We start from the raw sequence: 13,755 nt of genomic DNA, 5'->3' as shown, positions 1-13,755 counted from the left end.
TGTTGATTCCTAAGTGGACAGTTTGATTTCACAGAAGTGTGATTGACTTGGAGTTGCATTGTGTTGTTTAAGTGTTCCCTTTATTTTTTTTTAGCAGTGTGTGTGTGTGTGTGTGTGTATATATATATATATATATATATATATACATACAATCACAGCAGCCAGAGGAAACGCTAGGGCTTTTGGGTACTGTAGTTTTATTGTCCGATTAACACACGAATGGAATAGACACAATAGTCAAATAACCAAATAATGCCACAGTTGCATATTAAATTGCAGCAGTTTTCACTTAAAATGGGATAAAATTAGCAAATGCTGTTTCTCATGTACATGCACAAAATATTGTTGTGATTAATGGTGTATTGATTCTAGAAATACTTTCCAATTAAAGAGTGTTGAAGCCAGTTTTGATGTTTCAATAAAAATTCTAAACTTAGTCCACCTGGAAAGACATTTTGTGTTATTTGAGCTCTCGGATTGAATTGATTCAAATTCACCACCATACTTTGTGATCAAAATTCATTTATTGTGAAATCAACTCTTGTGAACTATCCAGACTGTTGACTTTTTATACAAGTTTCATTCACCTGTATCTAAATAGTAAACCCTTAGATCTAAACTGGTACTGAAAGTCAAAAACAAGTGATCCAAAAAAAGCCAAAATCATTTCTAACAATTTAACACCCCACTTTACAAACAGCATGTTTTTATCTGAAATCCCACAAATAAACCAATGTCTGTTTCATAAGCAATCAGTTAAAGACTGTGAGTTTTTTTTTTCTTATTCATTGATTACATTATTGATATTGTACTGTCTTCTAGCAATCATTACAAGGTGCTTTAATTTAAGACAGTCAGACCACGTTCACTCCTGAATAATCATGGCAGGAGGTCACTAAACGGTCTCTCTCTTCTTGATGACATGTTCCAGTGAAGCCATCTCAGAGGTATCCAGGTTGATGTTGTACTTGGCCAGGATTTTCAGGATGTCTCTCAGCTTCAGCCACCACTGTTCCTTTGGAATGCGATGTCTGCAGACAGGAGAAGAAGAAAGAACAAACAACATAGTCACTTTTTCAGTCATCTTAGGATTTATGTACAGTTTGGTATTAAAGCTGCAGTTGGTCCTTTCGAACCAGTAGAGGGCAACCAGGCTCCATGTTTTCATTTTACAGCAAAAACCTGAAGCCTTATATATCATATTTCAGGAGATAATGTCAAATGGCCCAGACAAATGTAGTCATACTCCTCGAAATACACTTGGCCCTATTCTATTCTCCCTTTACGTACTTCCTCTTGGATCGATTCTCCGGAAACATGGCACCCCTTTTCATTTTAATGCTGACGACAGCCAAATTAATTTTCCTATTGCTTTTTTCTGTGAAACCGCTCCTTGACTGCAATGTTGAATTTAATGTTGATCTTGATCTTTTAAGTCAATGCTTCACGCACTCGCCTAAAAACCTCGGCGTTAGACTGTACTCTGATCTTAAATTTGATCTACAAATAAAATCAGTGGTCAAGTCCAGATTTTTTCAGTTGAGACAACTAGCCAAAGTCAAACCCTTTCTGTCATTGCATCATTTTGAGATTTCAATCCATGCTTTTATCACCACTCGTTTAGATTACTGCAATGCACTTTATGTCGGGCTCGGCCAGGCTTCACTCTCACGTCTTCAGCTGATCCAAAATGCTGCTGCTTGACTTTTAACAGGTACCAAAAAACATGAGCACACCAGTTTTAGCATCGGATCACGAGCTCCCTGTTCGTCTTTAGGATTGATTGTGAAATTCTTTTATTTGTTTTTAAATGCCTTCCTGGCCTCGTCCCCACAGTATTTATCTGATCTGCTCCGGCCGTACCCTCCCTCACGCTCTCTCAGGTCGGCACATCAGTCATCGCTGTTTGTCCCTAAGACCAAGAGGAAGCAGAGAGGTGATCGCGCTTTTTGAGTCATAGCCCCAGAATTGTGGAATGAGTTGCCTTTTCACATCAAACAGGCCGACTCACTTCCTGTTTTTAAAACCTCTCTGTAAACACACTTTTTCTCTTTGGCTTTGAACTCTTTGCAGATTTAGTGATTTATATTGTTTTTATTGTTCTACATTGTTTTTTATTCTGTGTTGTGAATTAATGTTTTTATTTTTATCTTCTCTGTGTACAGCACTTTGGCCAAATGTGTCGTTTTAAAGTGCTCTATAAATAAAGTTGAGTTGAGAAATACATGTTTATGATGTGAAACTGGTATCAAAGTTAAACTTTCTGTTTTAGTAATATCACATGATCCATAATCGATAATATTATTAAGGTTGTCATGCCTTATGGTTCCGTAAATATCACTGAGACACAATTGCCTGACCACAACTCAGATTTGTGGGACTGATCATTTACTATTCAGTACAATGACATGTAATGACCCACTGATCTAATCAATCATTTTAAGGTTTGTGTTTGAATATATGTACAGAATAAACCTTCACGGTAACTTCAGGTTCTGTGAAATATTGTCGATGTGAGTAGGTGAAAAACAAATGAACTGAAAACTTGAAATAAGGTCTCACTCAAAGTCAGTGACTTCTTTAAGCTCTGCAAGTGGCTGCATCACCAAAGCTCTTCTCTTCAGGCCCAGCACACAGGCCGAATCTGGAGAGTTGCTAAAGAAGCGGCCTAGAAGGTTAAGTGCAGAAAGAAGAAGACATATGAGCACAGGGACCACATGTCGTCAGGAAAGCACAAATTAACAGAAAGATTTAATAGCAAGTACTCACCATGCCTGTAGGACTCCTTCAGCTTGTCAGTCAACCAAAGAATAGACTTCATCCCCATCTTTGTGCCAAAGTTCCTGTCAAAGGGACTGGGTGTTCCTCCCTAATAATGCAGAATAGTTGATAATACCTTTATGATCTTGAAAAGAGCAGCAAATTATGATTCAGTGCACAACACGAAGAAAAACTCAAATGATAAATGACTAATTGAGTCTCACACCTGCTGCATGTGTCCAAGCACATTCTTCCTGCAGTCAAAGACACCCTTGCCCTCTTCGGAGTAGAGGCTGAAGATGAAGTCAGTGGTGTAGTTTGTGTTGCATTTCTCATTCCTGAAAAAGGTGTAATAAAGGAAATACGGTACTATGAACTCTTGGTGAACAGTACACTGGTGATGTTGAGAGCATAAATAATGCAGATCCCTTCAAACCTCAGAATGAGTCCTCTCTTCACTGTCGTCTTCATCTTTTCCACCAGATGCTCCACATTGACCTACAAGACATTGTCTATGAAAAACGAATATTCAACCATCCCTCACTAAAGTATGACATCCCATAGCTTCCTCTTTACTGCACATTCATGAGGAGACATACAGACCGTCAGATCATGAATGTTGAAAGGGTCCTCATAAACGTAGGCTGCATCAGCTCCTGATGCCAGGCCGGCCATGGTTGCCAGGTAACCACAGTATCCCCCCATGGTTTCAACAATGAACACCCTTCTCTTGGTTCCAGCTGCAGACATCTTGATCCTGTCACAGGTCTGCAAAAAAGGCAAATGCATTAATGAAGTGTCTCTCATGGATAATAGTTTTAGGATGTGTGTCTGTATGATTTACAAAATCACTTTACCATGGTTATGGTGTTAAGGGCAGTGTCAGCGCCAACACTGAAGTCAGATCCAGGAACGTTGTTGGACACAGTGGCAGGAAGAACGACGATGGGAATACAAAGTTCCTCATAATTCTCCCTTGCTTGCATCAACTGCAAACCACCGCTGAATGCCTGGTCGGAGCAAAGTAGGATGCAGTGACTGACTCACATAGTCATTAACACAAGTTTGTAAATATGAATTCAACAGCTAATAACACCATTGGTTGTTACAGTGCTGCTCACCTCAAAGCCTCCAATGATGATCAAAGCATGAATTTTGAACTCAGCAATGTTCTGACTTATTTCCTTCAAAAACCCCTGTGGCAGGGTTCTTCATGAAAAAAAGAAAAAAAAACCAACATGAGATTTTAATGTTTATCATTTGAATTATTAGCATTCTAATAACCTTAACCGGGGGATTTCTGCACCTTGCTGGAGTCATTTCAGTGCTAGTAAATGTATTGTTTATGATGCGAGGTAAGACAAAACAATCATCTGAAAGGTAATCTAAAAAGGTTGAACACATGTTTAATATATCATTCAACAGAAACACTAGAAAATGATAACCTGTCTCAGAGAACTGACAGAACTCGTGCACTGCTGTAACATATCGGAAGAACACATGTAATAATGACTGTTTATACACTCTTGAATGCAAAAAAGTTTGAAACATGTGGTCTTATCGCCGTGTTCCTCTTCAAATTGATTTAATGTCCAACCTCTTTGTTCCAAGAAAGGATCCACCCTTTCCAGTCCATCCTGCCACTCCAGACCACCCGATTGGTTCAATCTGTGTAGAGACACAGCATCTCTTATGGCATCATAACTATGCACTGTCACACTAAAGTTGATAAATTCAATAAGATAATACCGCCCCCCTTTGAGTGCATGTAAACAGTTTACATTTCCATGAGCCAAGCCATCAAAGCCATCATGAACTGCCAGCATCTGGTGCCCATGGAGGAGCCCAGTCCTGACCGCTGAACGCACAGCAGCATTCATTCCAGCACATGGAGCCCCAACATTCAGGATGGCAATGTTGACCCCACTCTGATGATGGAAAAACAATCAAAAAGAAACATATTCAACAGGTGGGACAATAATTGATTAGTGTGAAGTCAGTAATCAGAATGAAAGTGGTAGAAACGTAGTTCCTGACCTTTGCTTCTGGGGGGTGCACATGAGCCAGCATTTTGTAAGTGTCCCAGTTGTTCATGAAGCTCCTAATGACAAACAGTAACGAGGTGCAGGCATTTAGGATGTACCATAGTACATGACACTTTTAAATGATGAAGAACAATATTGATGCCTCACTTTCCCCTGAGCTTCACTGCATCCTCATAATGCCCCTCAGCCATGGCTATGGTTACATCCTTTGTCTGATATTAAAAAGCAAAGCAGGGAAAAACACTTGAAATATTAATATACATGAAGAGAAATGTGTATCTCATTTATATGGGTTGCCATCAATAATGCCATCCTCATTCAAACTGTGTACAGTGAAGAATTTAGATGTTAAACGATGTTATGTTGTTGTGTGTGGTTCGGAGATGACTCACCACTTGCACACACTCCATCAGAGGCAGCCTGATGGCCATGTTTCCAGACAAGCTGACGACACAAGCAGGAGTGTCTGGTGTGGCCTCCAGTAGAGCCATAACAGCCTCCACACCCATCCTGCTCGCCTGAGTTAGAACAAGAGAGCAGGAGGGTTGCTCAAAAAAACACATGCCTTTTTACACTAATGGCTTCTACAACTGTAGATGATTGTGGTTGATTATGTACAATAGAAGATATAAAGGTTATATATGAAGGATATTACCAGAATCCGATCAAAGGCAGAAGGTGTTCCTCCTCTCTGCACATGGCCCAAGATGGTGGTACGAGTGTCAAAGCCCAGTTGCTTTGATACCAGCTGGACAGACACACTGATAATGAGCAGGCTGCGTGACATGAGTCTTGATGTGCTAGTATAATAAACAGCACTGACCTGTTTGACCACATCACAAGTGATTGGTACACCCTTGCGATCCATAGCTCCCTCTGCAACGATGATGATGTTCAAACGGGAGCCACGGCCTCTTTGCTGTAAGAGACAGAGTGGAACTTTAAGATAAACAAGCATGCCTTCAATGAAATCAGCTAAAGCCAAACCAAACATGAATGTGATACGGTTGAGAGGGATATTTACATCTATCAGTCGTCTGCAGAGATGCTCCTCCCATCCTTCCTCTGGGGGCATCTCTGGGATGAAGACCCAGTCAGCACCACAGGCCAGAGCGGCCACCAGAGCCAGGTAGCTGGAGACAAATATTCCTATCTTTTATAGATGGTGACGGATATGGAGATTTTATATCATAAGCATTTGACATGAAAGTAAATTACAGCGAGCCTTAAATCAAATCCAATTAGTTGACACCAGTGGTGTGCAGTCAGGGGCAGCAGGGCTAGCACTGCTAGCCCTATTAAAAATAGTTTAATTTAATAATTTCTTTGTTTTTTAATAACTAAAAAGTGATTCTGAAATCTGTGTCTGGAATCAATTAGTGACTTCAGCAACTTTATCCAGAAGGCGACTGGTTATATTTTGTGGAGGTCAAATCTCCTATGTCCTCTAAATGCATCACAGCTCTTTTCTGCTGCTGGGGGCCAGCAGTAACTGCATTGCTAACCTCTGATCGAAGCTGGATGCTGCTATTGTGTTAAAATATAGTGATAGTATCATTAGCCAATCAGATTTTAATGTGTTATTGACGGACTGCCTTAGGGCCAGCAGAGTTTCGAGCGCTGGTCTTGGTGTCGTCATTGAAATGAGCTTGACTGATTGGCCCATGGGCAGGGATGTGATGACGCACATTTTTATCTGCTAATCTGGAGAGATGGCAGCTAACAGTAAGATCGATGATACGATAGCGGACCTGCTTCGTCACTCTCCACTTGCCCGCAATATTTAAATATTTCATCTGCCGTAAACCCTCCTGTTGTTGTTTACATACCCCGCTGTGTGCTCACTGATTGTTGTGTTAACTTGGTATATTGAAACCTTGGCACACAACACAGCACCGCGGTCATTCAAGGAGGCTCAGACGTTCTTCTCCGCAACACTCACCCGCAGTGTCTGCCCATCACCTCCAGGATGAAAGTCCTCTGGTGACTACAAAATGAGACGTGTTCAGTTAAGAGTACCAATATCAAGATTCACCAACTGCTCAGCCCATCAGTCATGTAGATGAATGTCAAAATGTATACCTCTGCGCAGTGGTGGTGATGGCATCAACTATCTCCATGATGCGATGGAGCGCAGAGTCAGTGCCGATGGTCATATCAGTTCCACAGAAGTCATTGTCAATGGAGCCCACCATGCCAACAATATTGAGGTGGGAGGAGGATTTTGCTTCAGCTTTGGTGATCTTCCCTGTGCGTAGACACATAAGACACCAACATGACCAACATGCTGATTCAGCAGGGCTATCATGTGTGCTGTGCTGCTTGAATTAGTGAGTTGTTGAAGTCATGGCTCTTACCAGCTGTCACCAGATCTGCCAGCAGTACACTCCACTCAGTTCTGAACTGGTTGGCGCCTGTCAGGCTACCATCACCTCCGATCACACACAGGTTGGTGATGCCCAACTTGACCAGGTTACAGGCCGCTTTGGTGCGGCCTTCCTTGGTCCGGAAATCCTGACAGCGAGCGCTCCCAATTACAGTCCCACCCTGTTGTCAGGCAAAGTGGATAAGTTTCACTTCCAAAGAAGAGCCACAAGAAATCAAACATGTCGAGGGGGCACGGTTATCTGAAACCTTAGCGCTCATGTCTGAGGTTCATTAGGTTTCGCTATTTCTGATCTTTGACATTTAGGTAACCACTGACCCACGGAACTGCAGAGTTACACTTTGACGGTGTGATTGTCAGGTAAAAACAATAAGGATAATAAACACTGAGCAAAACATGTTTATGGTTTCGGTGTTTGTGCTCACCATCTGGAGCATCATTGATACACTCTCCCAAGTGGCAGGGCGGATGTTGTCCCCTCCATCCACCAGACCCTGGTAACCCTGTCAACAAACAAAAACAACTCCAATCACCCCTTTGAAACAGGGTCATTGCTTAAAAATGTCTTTATATATAGCAGTATATTTTTACAGTGGCAGCTGTATTTCTTTTAACCAAATAGGGATTCATTTATCAAGCAGTAACGGTTAAAAAACAATTGGTTGTTTAGGAGCAAACTCTCTGTTTGATTAGTATAAGCCAGGGCTTCTTTCCTTTTGGGGGTCTAAAACTGGAGAAATTTGATTATTTTGTACCCTTCCTTTTAAGGGAGAATTGCTCAGGCAAAATGTGTGAAGATAGATTTGATCCAGATTATCATGTGCAGTATTTGTTCCAGCTTCTATTGTTAGTTGAACATTAATTGCTTTGCTTTAGTGTCTTTTATTGTTTGACTAAAGGAAAAAGCAAGACAGATAACATACTGCAATCGTATCACTTCTAAGGGTTTAAAATAAAATGATTTAAATAAACAAGCAAACATTTACCTCATGGACAAAATACACTTTGGCTCCAGTGTAAAGCCCCACTCGAACCGTGGCCCTCACAGCTGCATTCATACCTGTATAATGGGGATATCGGCATGCATTTATATACAGTATATGGATAAATAACAAACATTGAGACTTATTGCACAAATTCATTAGTAATATTTTGCAAATGTACATGAGATGATAGTCAGCATATCATTCTTATTCTTAATTATTACAGCTTAGCATGAGTGGGAGCCTGCAATACTGAGCAGCATTCATGAACTGCATAGTTGTTGCGTCACACAGGGCTTAAATTACATGAAGTATTGGGGGGGGGGGGGGGGGGGATGCAGCAATGAGGTGACAGGGGCAAGCACAAAACAGATGACAACAAAATACAATGGTGTCATAACATTCTGCATGGTTAAAATTCCATTGGTAATTCAAGTTAAATTGTCTGTGAAGGCAGTGAGCTTGGACTGCAGGACAGGTCTTCTGCCTGCTCTCTTACGGTGGGTCACTAAAAGGACAAGACGTGGAGAGATCAATCTTAAGGGAGCCAAAAGCATCTCAACTTACACTGTGAATGAGCTGGGGTGAAAAAATAAGAGTCGAGCTGCCCTCTCACTCTGCAGCACCACTTAACAAACACATGATAGAAAGGTCATGCTTCTAAAATTAACCCCATAACAGATACACTTATATATGTAAAAAGAGAAGATGTTTGAAAAATATCTGCACTGAAGGAATAATGAAGTTGTAAAACTAATTAAAATTTAGTATAAGAAATGGCGACAGTTTTGCAAAGTTCAGGGAGAAAGAGAAAAAAACTAACTGGCAGATGACTCACTTTGTCACAAGTTCACACATTAGGATATGAGGGGTCAATGCTACGACTTCCAAAGGTCACAACGGACATGTACCTCATCAAGTTAAAGGTTAGGGAGACATCTGCTTCAGAGTGTGTCTATAGAAACTCTGGATTATGTATTTAATGCCACTGCTTTACACAAGTTATTTTAATACATAGATAGTTGAGAAAACTGTTGACCAGATTAAACTATGAACAAATATAGAGATTCTCAAATCATGAGTTCTCAAAAAAGTTTATCAAGTTTTTAAATGAGTCTATGTCTGTTTGACAAGAAATGAAGATTCAAATGAGTAATATTTTGAGTGAGACTTCCTTTTTTTAAACTTTGCATCTAAAATACATTTTTAACTGCAAATTAAAAGGTTTGATTCATTAAATCATGTTTAATTTATTATTTTACATACATCCGCATCACACACATCTATCACCACACTTGCTCCAGTAAACAAACAGTGCTCAGGCACACCACGCTTCCACTCCATGCTGGAAATAGTCCACTCACCCTGGGCATCGCCGCCGGAGGTCAGCACGGCGATCGCCCGACCCACACCCATCTTGGTGGGGTGAACAGGAGGGTGTTGTTCCATGGTGCTGGAGCTCGTGTTGGCTAAGAAAAAGAGTTTGTGAACATGAAAATTCCAGTCGCGGTACTCATTGTACTGAGAGGAGCCACTCACCTCTACTTCAGGCTGCCAGCTAGAAAGAGTAACGGGAGTTGCAAACGAGCACAGCTTAACTATGCAGACTTGTGGACACACATAGCTGGGCTAACATATTTAGTAACACGCACACACATGCACACACCGCACAGGCACACACACCACACAGGCACACACACACTACTCAACACAAATGTATGAAATCATTTATGATGATCTCATTTATTTATGTGCATAGTGCATTTTCATTTTCAATAGTTTTGCATATAATAACTTCATTATCATGATATTAATTAAATGAGCTGCAATGACAACAACTCAAACAATTTCCAAGGTCCATGATGTGAAATCAACTTTCTTCCACTTTGTTGTTCAATGAGTGCATAGAAGCAATATAGCAACAAGAAGATTGAGGAACAAATTTGCTGATCAAGCTGAAAGAATGTAAGTCGAATAAACTGCATCAGCTTTTTCCTTTTCAAAAAGCCATCCACCTGGTATGCACTATCCTGGAAAGCCCTTCTCTATTCTGCTCTTGGTCAATCACAGGTGAACTCACTTCAGCGTCTCCCTGCTGTCTTGGTAACGGTGTGACTGACAGGCTTTCTAGCCACTCATGTTAACTGTTGTACATTCTGATGCTATTAACTTTGACTGAACAAACGCACATAAACACGGCTGAAGAATTAGCATTATAGCATCTTACAACACGTTTTACTCTGCAAAAGGTGGGGTTGTTTATGACAGAAAACTTTTGGCCCCATCTTGCGCTCCAACTTGTATGAATACACCCTGATACTGAAGGTAGCCTCTGCCTATCACCTCCCCACCCCAGGGATATACACTGTTGATGGATTTATTTATTGATTGAAAGATTTATTTCCCAGAGAAGGGAAACAAAATCGTTGTCGTGGTATGAATACAAACATGTGAATAACAACAGTAAGTAAATAAAAGTCAAGAAAAGACATGACATAAAACTACCAGACATTATATTAAATAAAGACAAATGAAGCAGAATCACAGTCATGAAAAACTTCATTTATAACTTAGAATCAATTAGCGAGAATATAGTGATAAATATATATAGATCAATATAGTGATTGAAAAATTCTCAAATAGTGAGTTCTCAAAAAAGTTAATCAAGATTTGAAATGAGTAATAATAATATTTTGATTTGAGACTTCCTTTTTTTAACCTTGCATCTAAAATACATTTTTAACTGCAAATTAAAAGGTTTGATTCATGAAATCATGTTTAATGTATTATTTTACATATATCCGCATCACACACATCTATCACCCCACTTGCTCCAGTAAACAAACAGTGCTCAGGCACACCACGCTTCCACGCCATGCTGGAAATGGTCCACTCACCTTGGGCATCGCCGCTGGAGGTCAGCATCGCGATCGCCCGACCCACACCCATCTTGGTGGGGTCAACAGAAGGGTGTTGTTCCATGGGGCTGGAGCTTGCGTTGGCTAAAAACGAGAGTTTGTCAACATGAAAATTCCTGTCGCGGTACTCATTGTACTGAGAGGAGCCACTCACCTCTTGTTTAGGCTGCCAGAGATGCAGACTTGTGGACACACATAGCTGGGCTAACATATTTAGGCACACATGCACACAAACAGCCTATGAAAAGAATTCAACCCCCCACGTATCTTATTGCCAAATCCCTTTATAAATTCTGTCATTGTATTTTATTAGATAGAGTACAAAAGGTAGAAACTATTCATTGGAACATAACTACATTTATCAAACTAAATTTATCGATTATTTTATCGAAGAGTCAACCAGGTAAGTGTACCAGATACTGGTTATTCAACTGTTCGATATTCTTCATAATAAAAGTCACAGCTGCAACCACTGTACTTATCTTTTGAAACTGTAGCCCGACCTACCAGCATCCTTTGCGGACATGACACGTTCTTCACGTTCAAATGCCGTGAGGCTATCACCACCTGAGGAGGGAGAGTGACACCATGGTAAACTGTGATCCAGCCTCAGCTCTGACTTGACTGGACAGCCACACCAATAGTTGTTACAACACCAACAAGACCACAGGTTTTTTTTTCTAAATTGATGGCTCTTGCTCAGAACTCTCATAACAACTTGTGATTCTTTGCTGTGTGCAAACGTGTTTAGCCCCTGACACCCCCCCTGACAAAACTGTCAGAGAGTTTCCACTTCTAATAAACCCCTTTTGCACTCTCAGACACATTATGTCTGTTATTCCTGCCCAGATTTATGAATCTGATAATAATTAAGTGGAGTAACTGCAAGATGATGTGGGTAAGGGCTTTCATGTGTTTGGGGGTTTTCTTCTGAGACTGCTTTTGTTCAGTCAGTCAAATAAAGCTGAAACAACTGAAGAATAAGCAACTTGAAACTAGATTTTTTTTTTTTTTAAGTAAAGAAAATGCACAATATAGGAGATTTCAGTCATTATAATTGAGTGTAAGAAATTTGATTTAGAATTAAAAGGAAAAACTCAAAGTGACAACAGGGTCTCGTCTGTTACAGGCAACTAACTCTATGACGCGTTCTTTAAATAGATACTGTAGTTGCTATCTATGAAACTCAGTCCCTCCCCCTGTGTGCTGCCATTGCTGAGAAACTGCACAGTCATCCTCACAAATGAATGTGTTAGTCTTGCAAATTTACAACCCAACATGAACGCTTGTAAAAAGGCAAAATTACATGACAAAGATTCCCAAGAGTAAGATTAAATTTGTTCTCTGTCAAGACCTAAAAATAACAGGATGGGACAGAGACACTGAAAGCAACAAATGAAAATATGGATACACACCTGAACTTTTCCTCCTGAACCAGAACATCAGACTAACCCCAAGCATGACCCAGAGAAGCCACTGGACTGAGAGAACTTCCAGGTACCACATCCTCACAACTCCCCTCCTCAGACACCATTTTGCATCTGATCGGTATTAATAGCTTTGATATCACTTCTTCATTGTGGAGAAGAAGCCTTCATCGTTAAAGCATGCTGGGTAATCAGATACAACAATGTAAATGCAGTGCTGATGGGCTTACATTTTTAATCTTTTATGTTACTAGACAGTGAAAGTGAAAGTTAAAATGTGAAAACATTATCCTACAGAGAATATACCTCAGGAAAAAAACCCTCAAGATATGTTATGTTATTTCACATAAATTACGGTACAATTTTGTTTTGTGAAACACACAACATGAACTCACAACGCTGCAAAAATGCAGCTTTTTTTATGACTTCCCAAAGTTAAAGTCAACTCAATGATGAAATACTAGTATACCCACCCCCTTTCCCCCATCACATATACAGTAGCCAGTTAGCATGAGTATATATTAAATGTGTGCAGATTCAGCATGCTAATGGTGATCAAGTGAGGGAAATATTAAATATTTCAATATCATTATCAGACTGATACTCTCAATGAAGACATCCCTGATCACTAAGAAGATGAATATACATAACTGCAATACTGTGAACTATTTTACCTTTATAAAGACAAGTTGGTTGGTGAAAACAATTGCAGTCGTCTAATTTTTTAGTGACATTTTATTCTGGACTGTCCCTCCTACTGTATCCACAGACCACATGCACTGTGTGCAAAGCCTCTCCTTGGACTGGGGGCCTCATTTGACATTGACATTCAGCTAATGAAATTATGAGTATTACCGAGCATCCTGCATGTTGCAAGGCCCTGAAAGGTTGTTCGTGAAGCCTGTACATATGAGTTCATGCATAGGATGCCTGTCATATCCAGCATAATGATGTAATGTCAGTCTGACCAATCAGGGTTCAGAACAGACACTGGTTTAGGACAACAAGAGTGTTTGAAACCAGCGGCGGCTTGAGCAATACAGATTAAATAAAGAGGAGACTCAAGCTTCACTCAGATGATCTTAAAACTCAGCATGTAAAGGTTAGTCCATATTGTTCACTTCCTCTGCAGATAATGATTGCATAACATTCAGATACAGTCTTCAAAACTCTTGTGAACAAAAAAACAGGTGTACAGCACTATTTCACATCCTAACAGTGAGTCATTGAACTGAC

At 40.2% G+C, this 13,755-nt stretch overlaps 1 protein-coding gene across 1 annotated transcript; it reads right to left on the bottom strand.

The window, feature by feature from the left end:
* Positions 1–487: 487 nt before the first annotated feature.
* Positions 488–12,635, bottom strand: LOC308129211 (ATP-dependent 6-phosphofructokinase, muscle type-like). The gene is made up of 24 exons (XM_080495052.1): positions 12,508–12,635; positions 11,600–11,659; positions 11,072–11,176; positions 9,539–9,643; positions 8,178–8,251; positions 7,617–7,694; positions 7,163–7,352; positions 6,888–7,053; positions 6,748–6,792; positions 5,830–5,938; positions 5,461–5,724; positions 5,198–5,323; positions 4,953–5,017; positions 4,798–4,861; positions 4,542–4,688; positions 4,358–4,428; positions 3,882–3,969; positions 3,618–3,770; positions 3,364–3,528; positions 3,197–3,258; positions 2,987–3,098; positions 2,770–2,869; positions 2,563–2,668; positions 488–1,031 (listed from the first exon to the last, which is right to left on the bottom strand). Exons 1-24 carry the CDS (start codon positions 12,596–12,598, stop codon positions 896–898), a joined length of 2,682 nt encoding a protein of 893 aa, XP_080351178.1. The 5' UTR covers positions 12,599–12,635; the 3' UTR covers positions 488–895.
* Between the last annotated feature and the right edge of the window lie 1,120 nt (positions 12,636–13,755).

This window comes from Blennius ocellaris, assembly GCF_963422515.1.
Source record: "Blennius ocellaris genome assembly, chromosome: 4".
Classification (NCBI taxonomy): Eukaryota; Metazoa; Chordata; class Actinopteri; order Blenniiformes; family Blenniidae; genus Blennius; species Blennius ocellaris.
The sequence above is the reverse complement of the archived record's forward strand: the minus strand, read 5'-3'. Positions and strand labels throughout refer to the sequence as shown.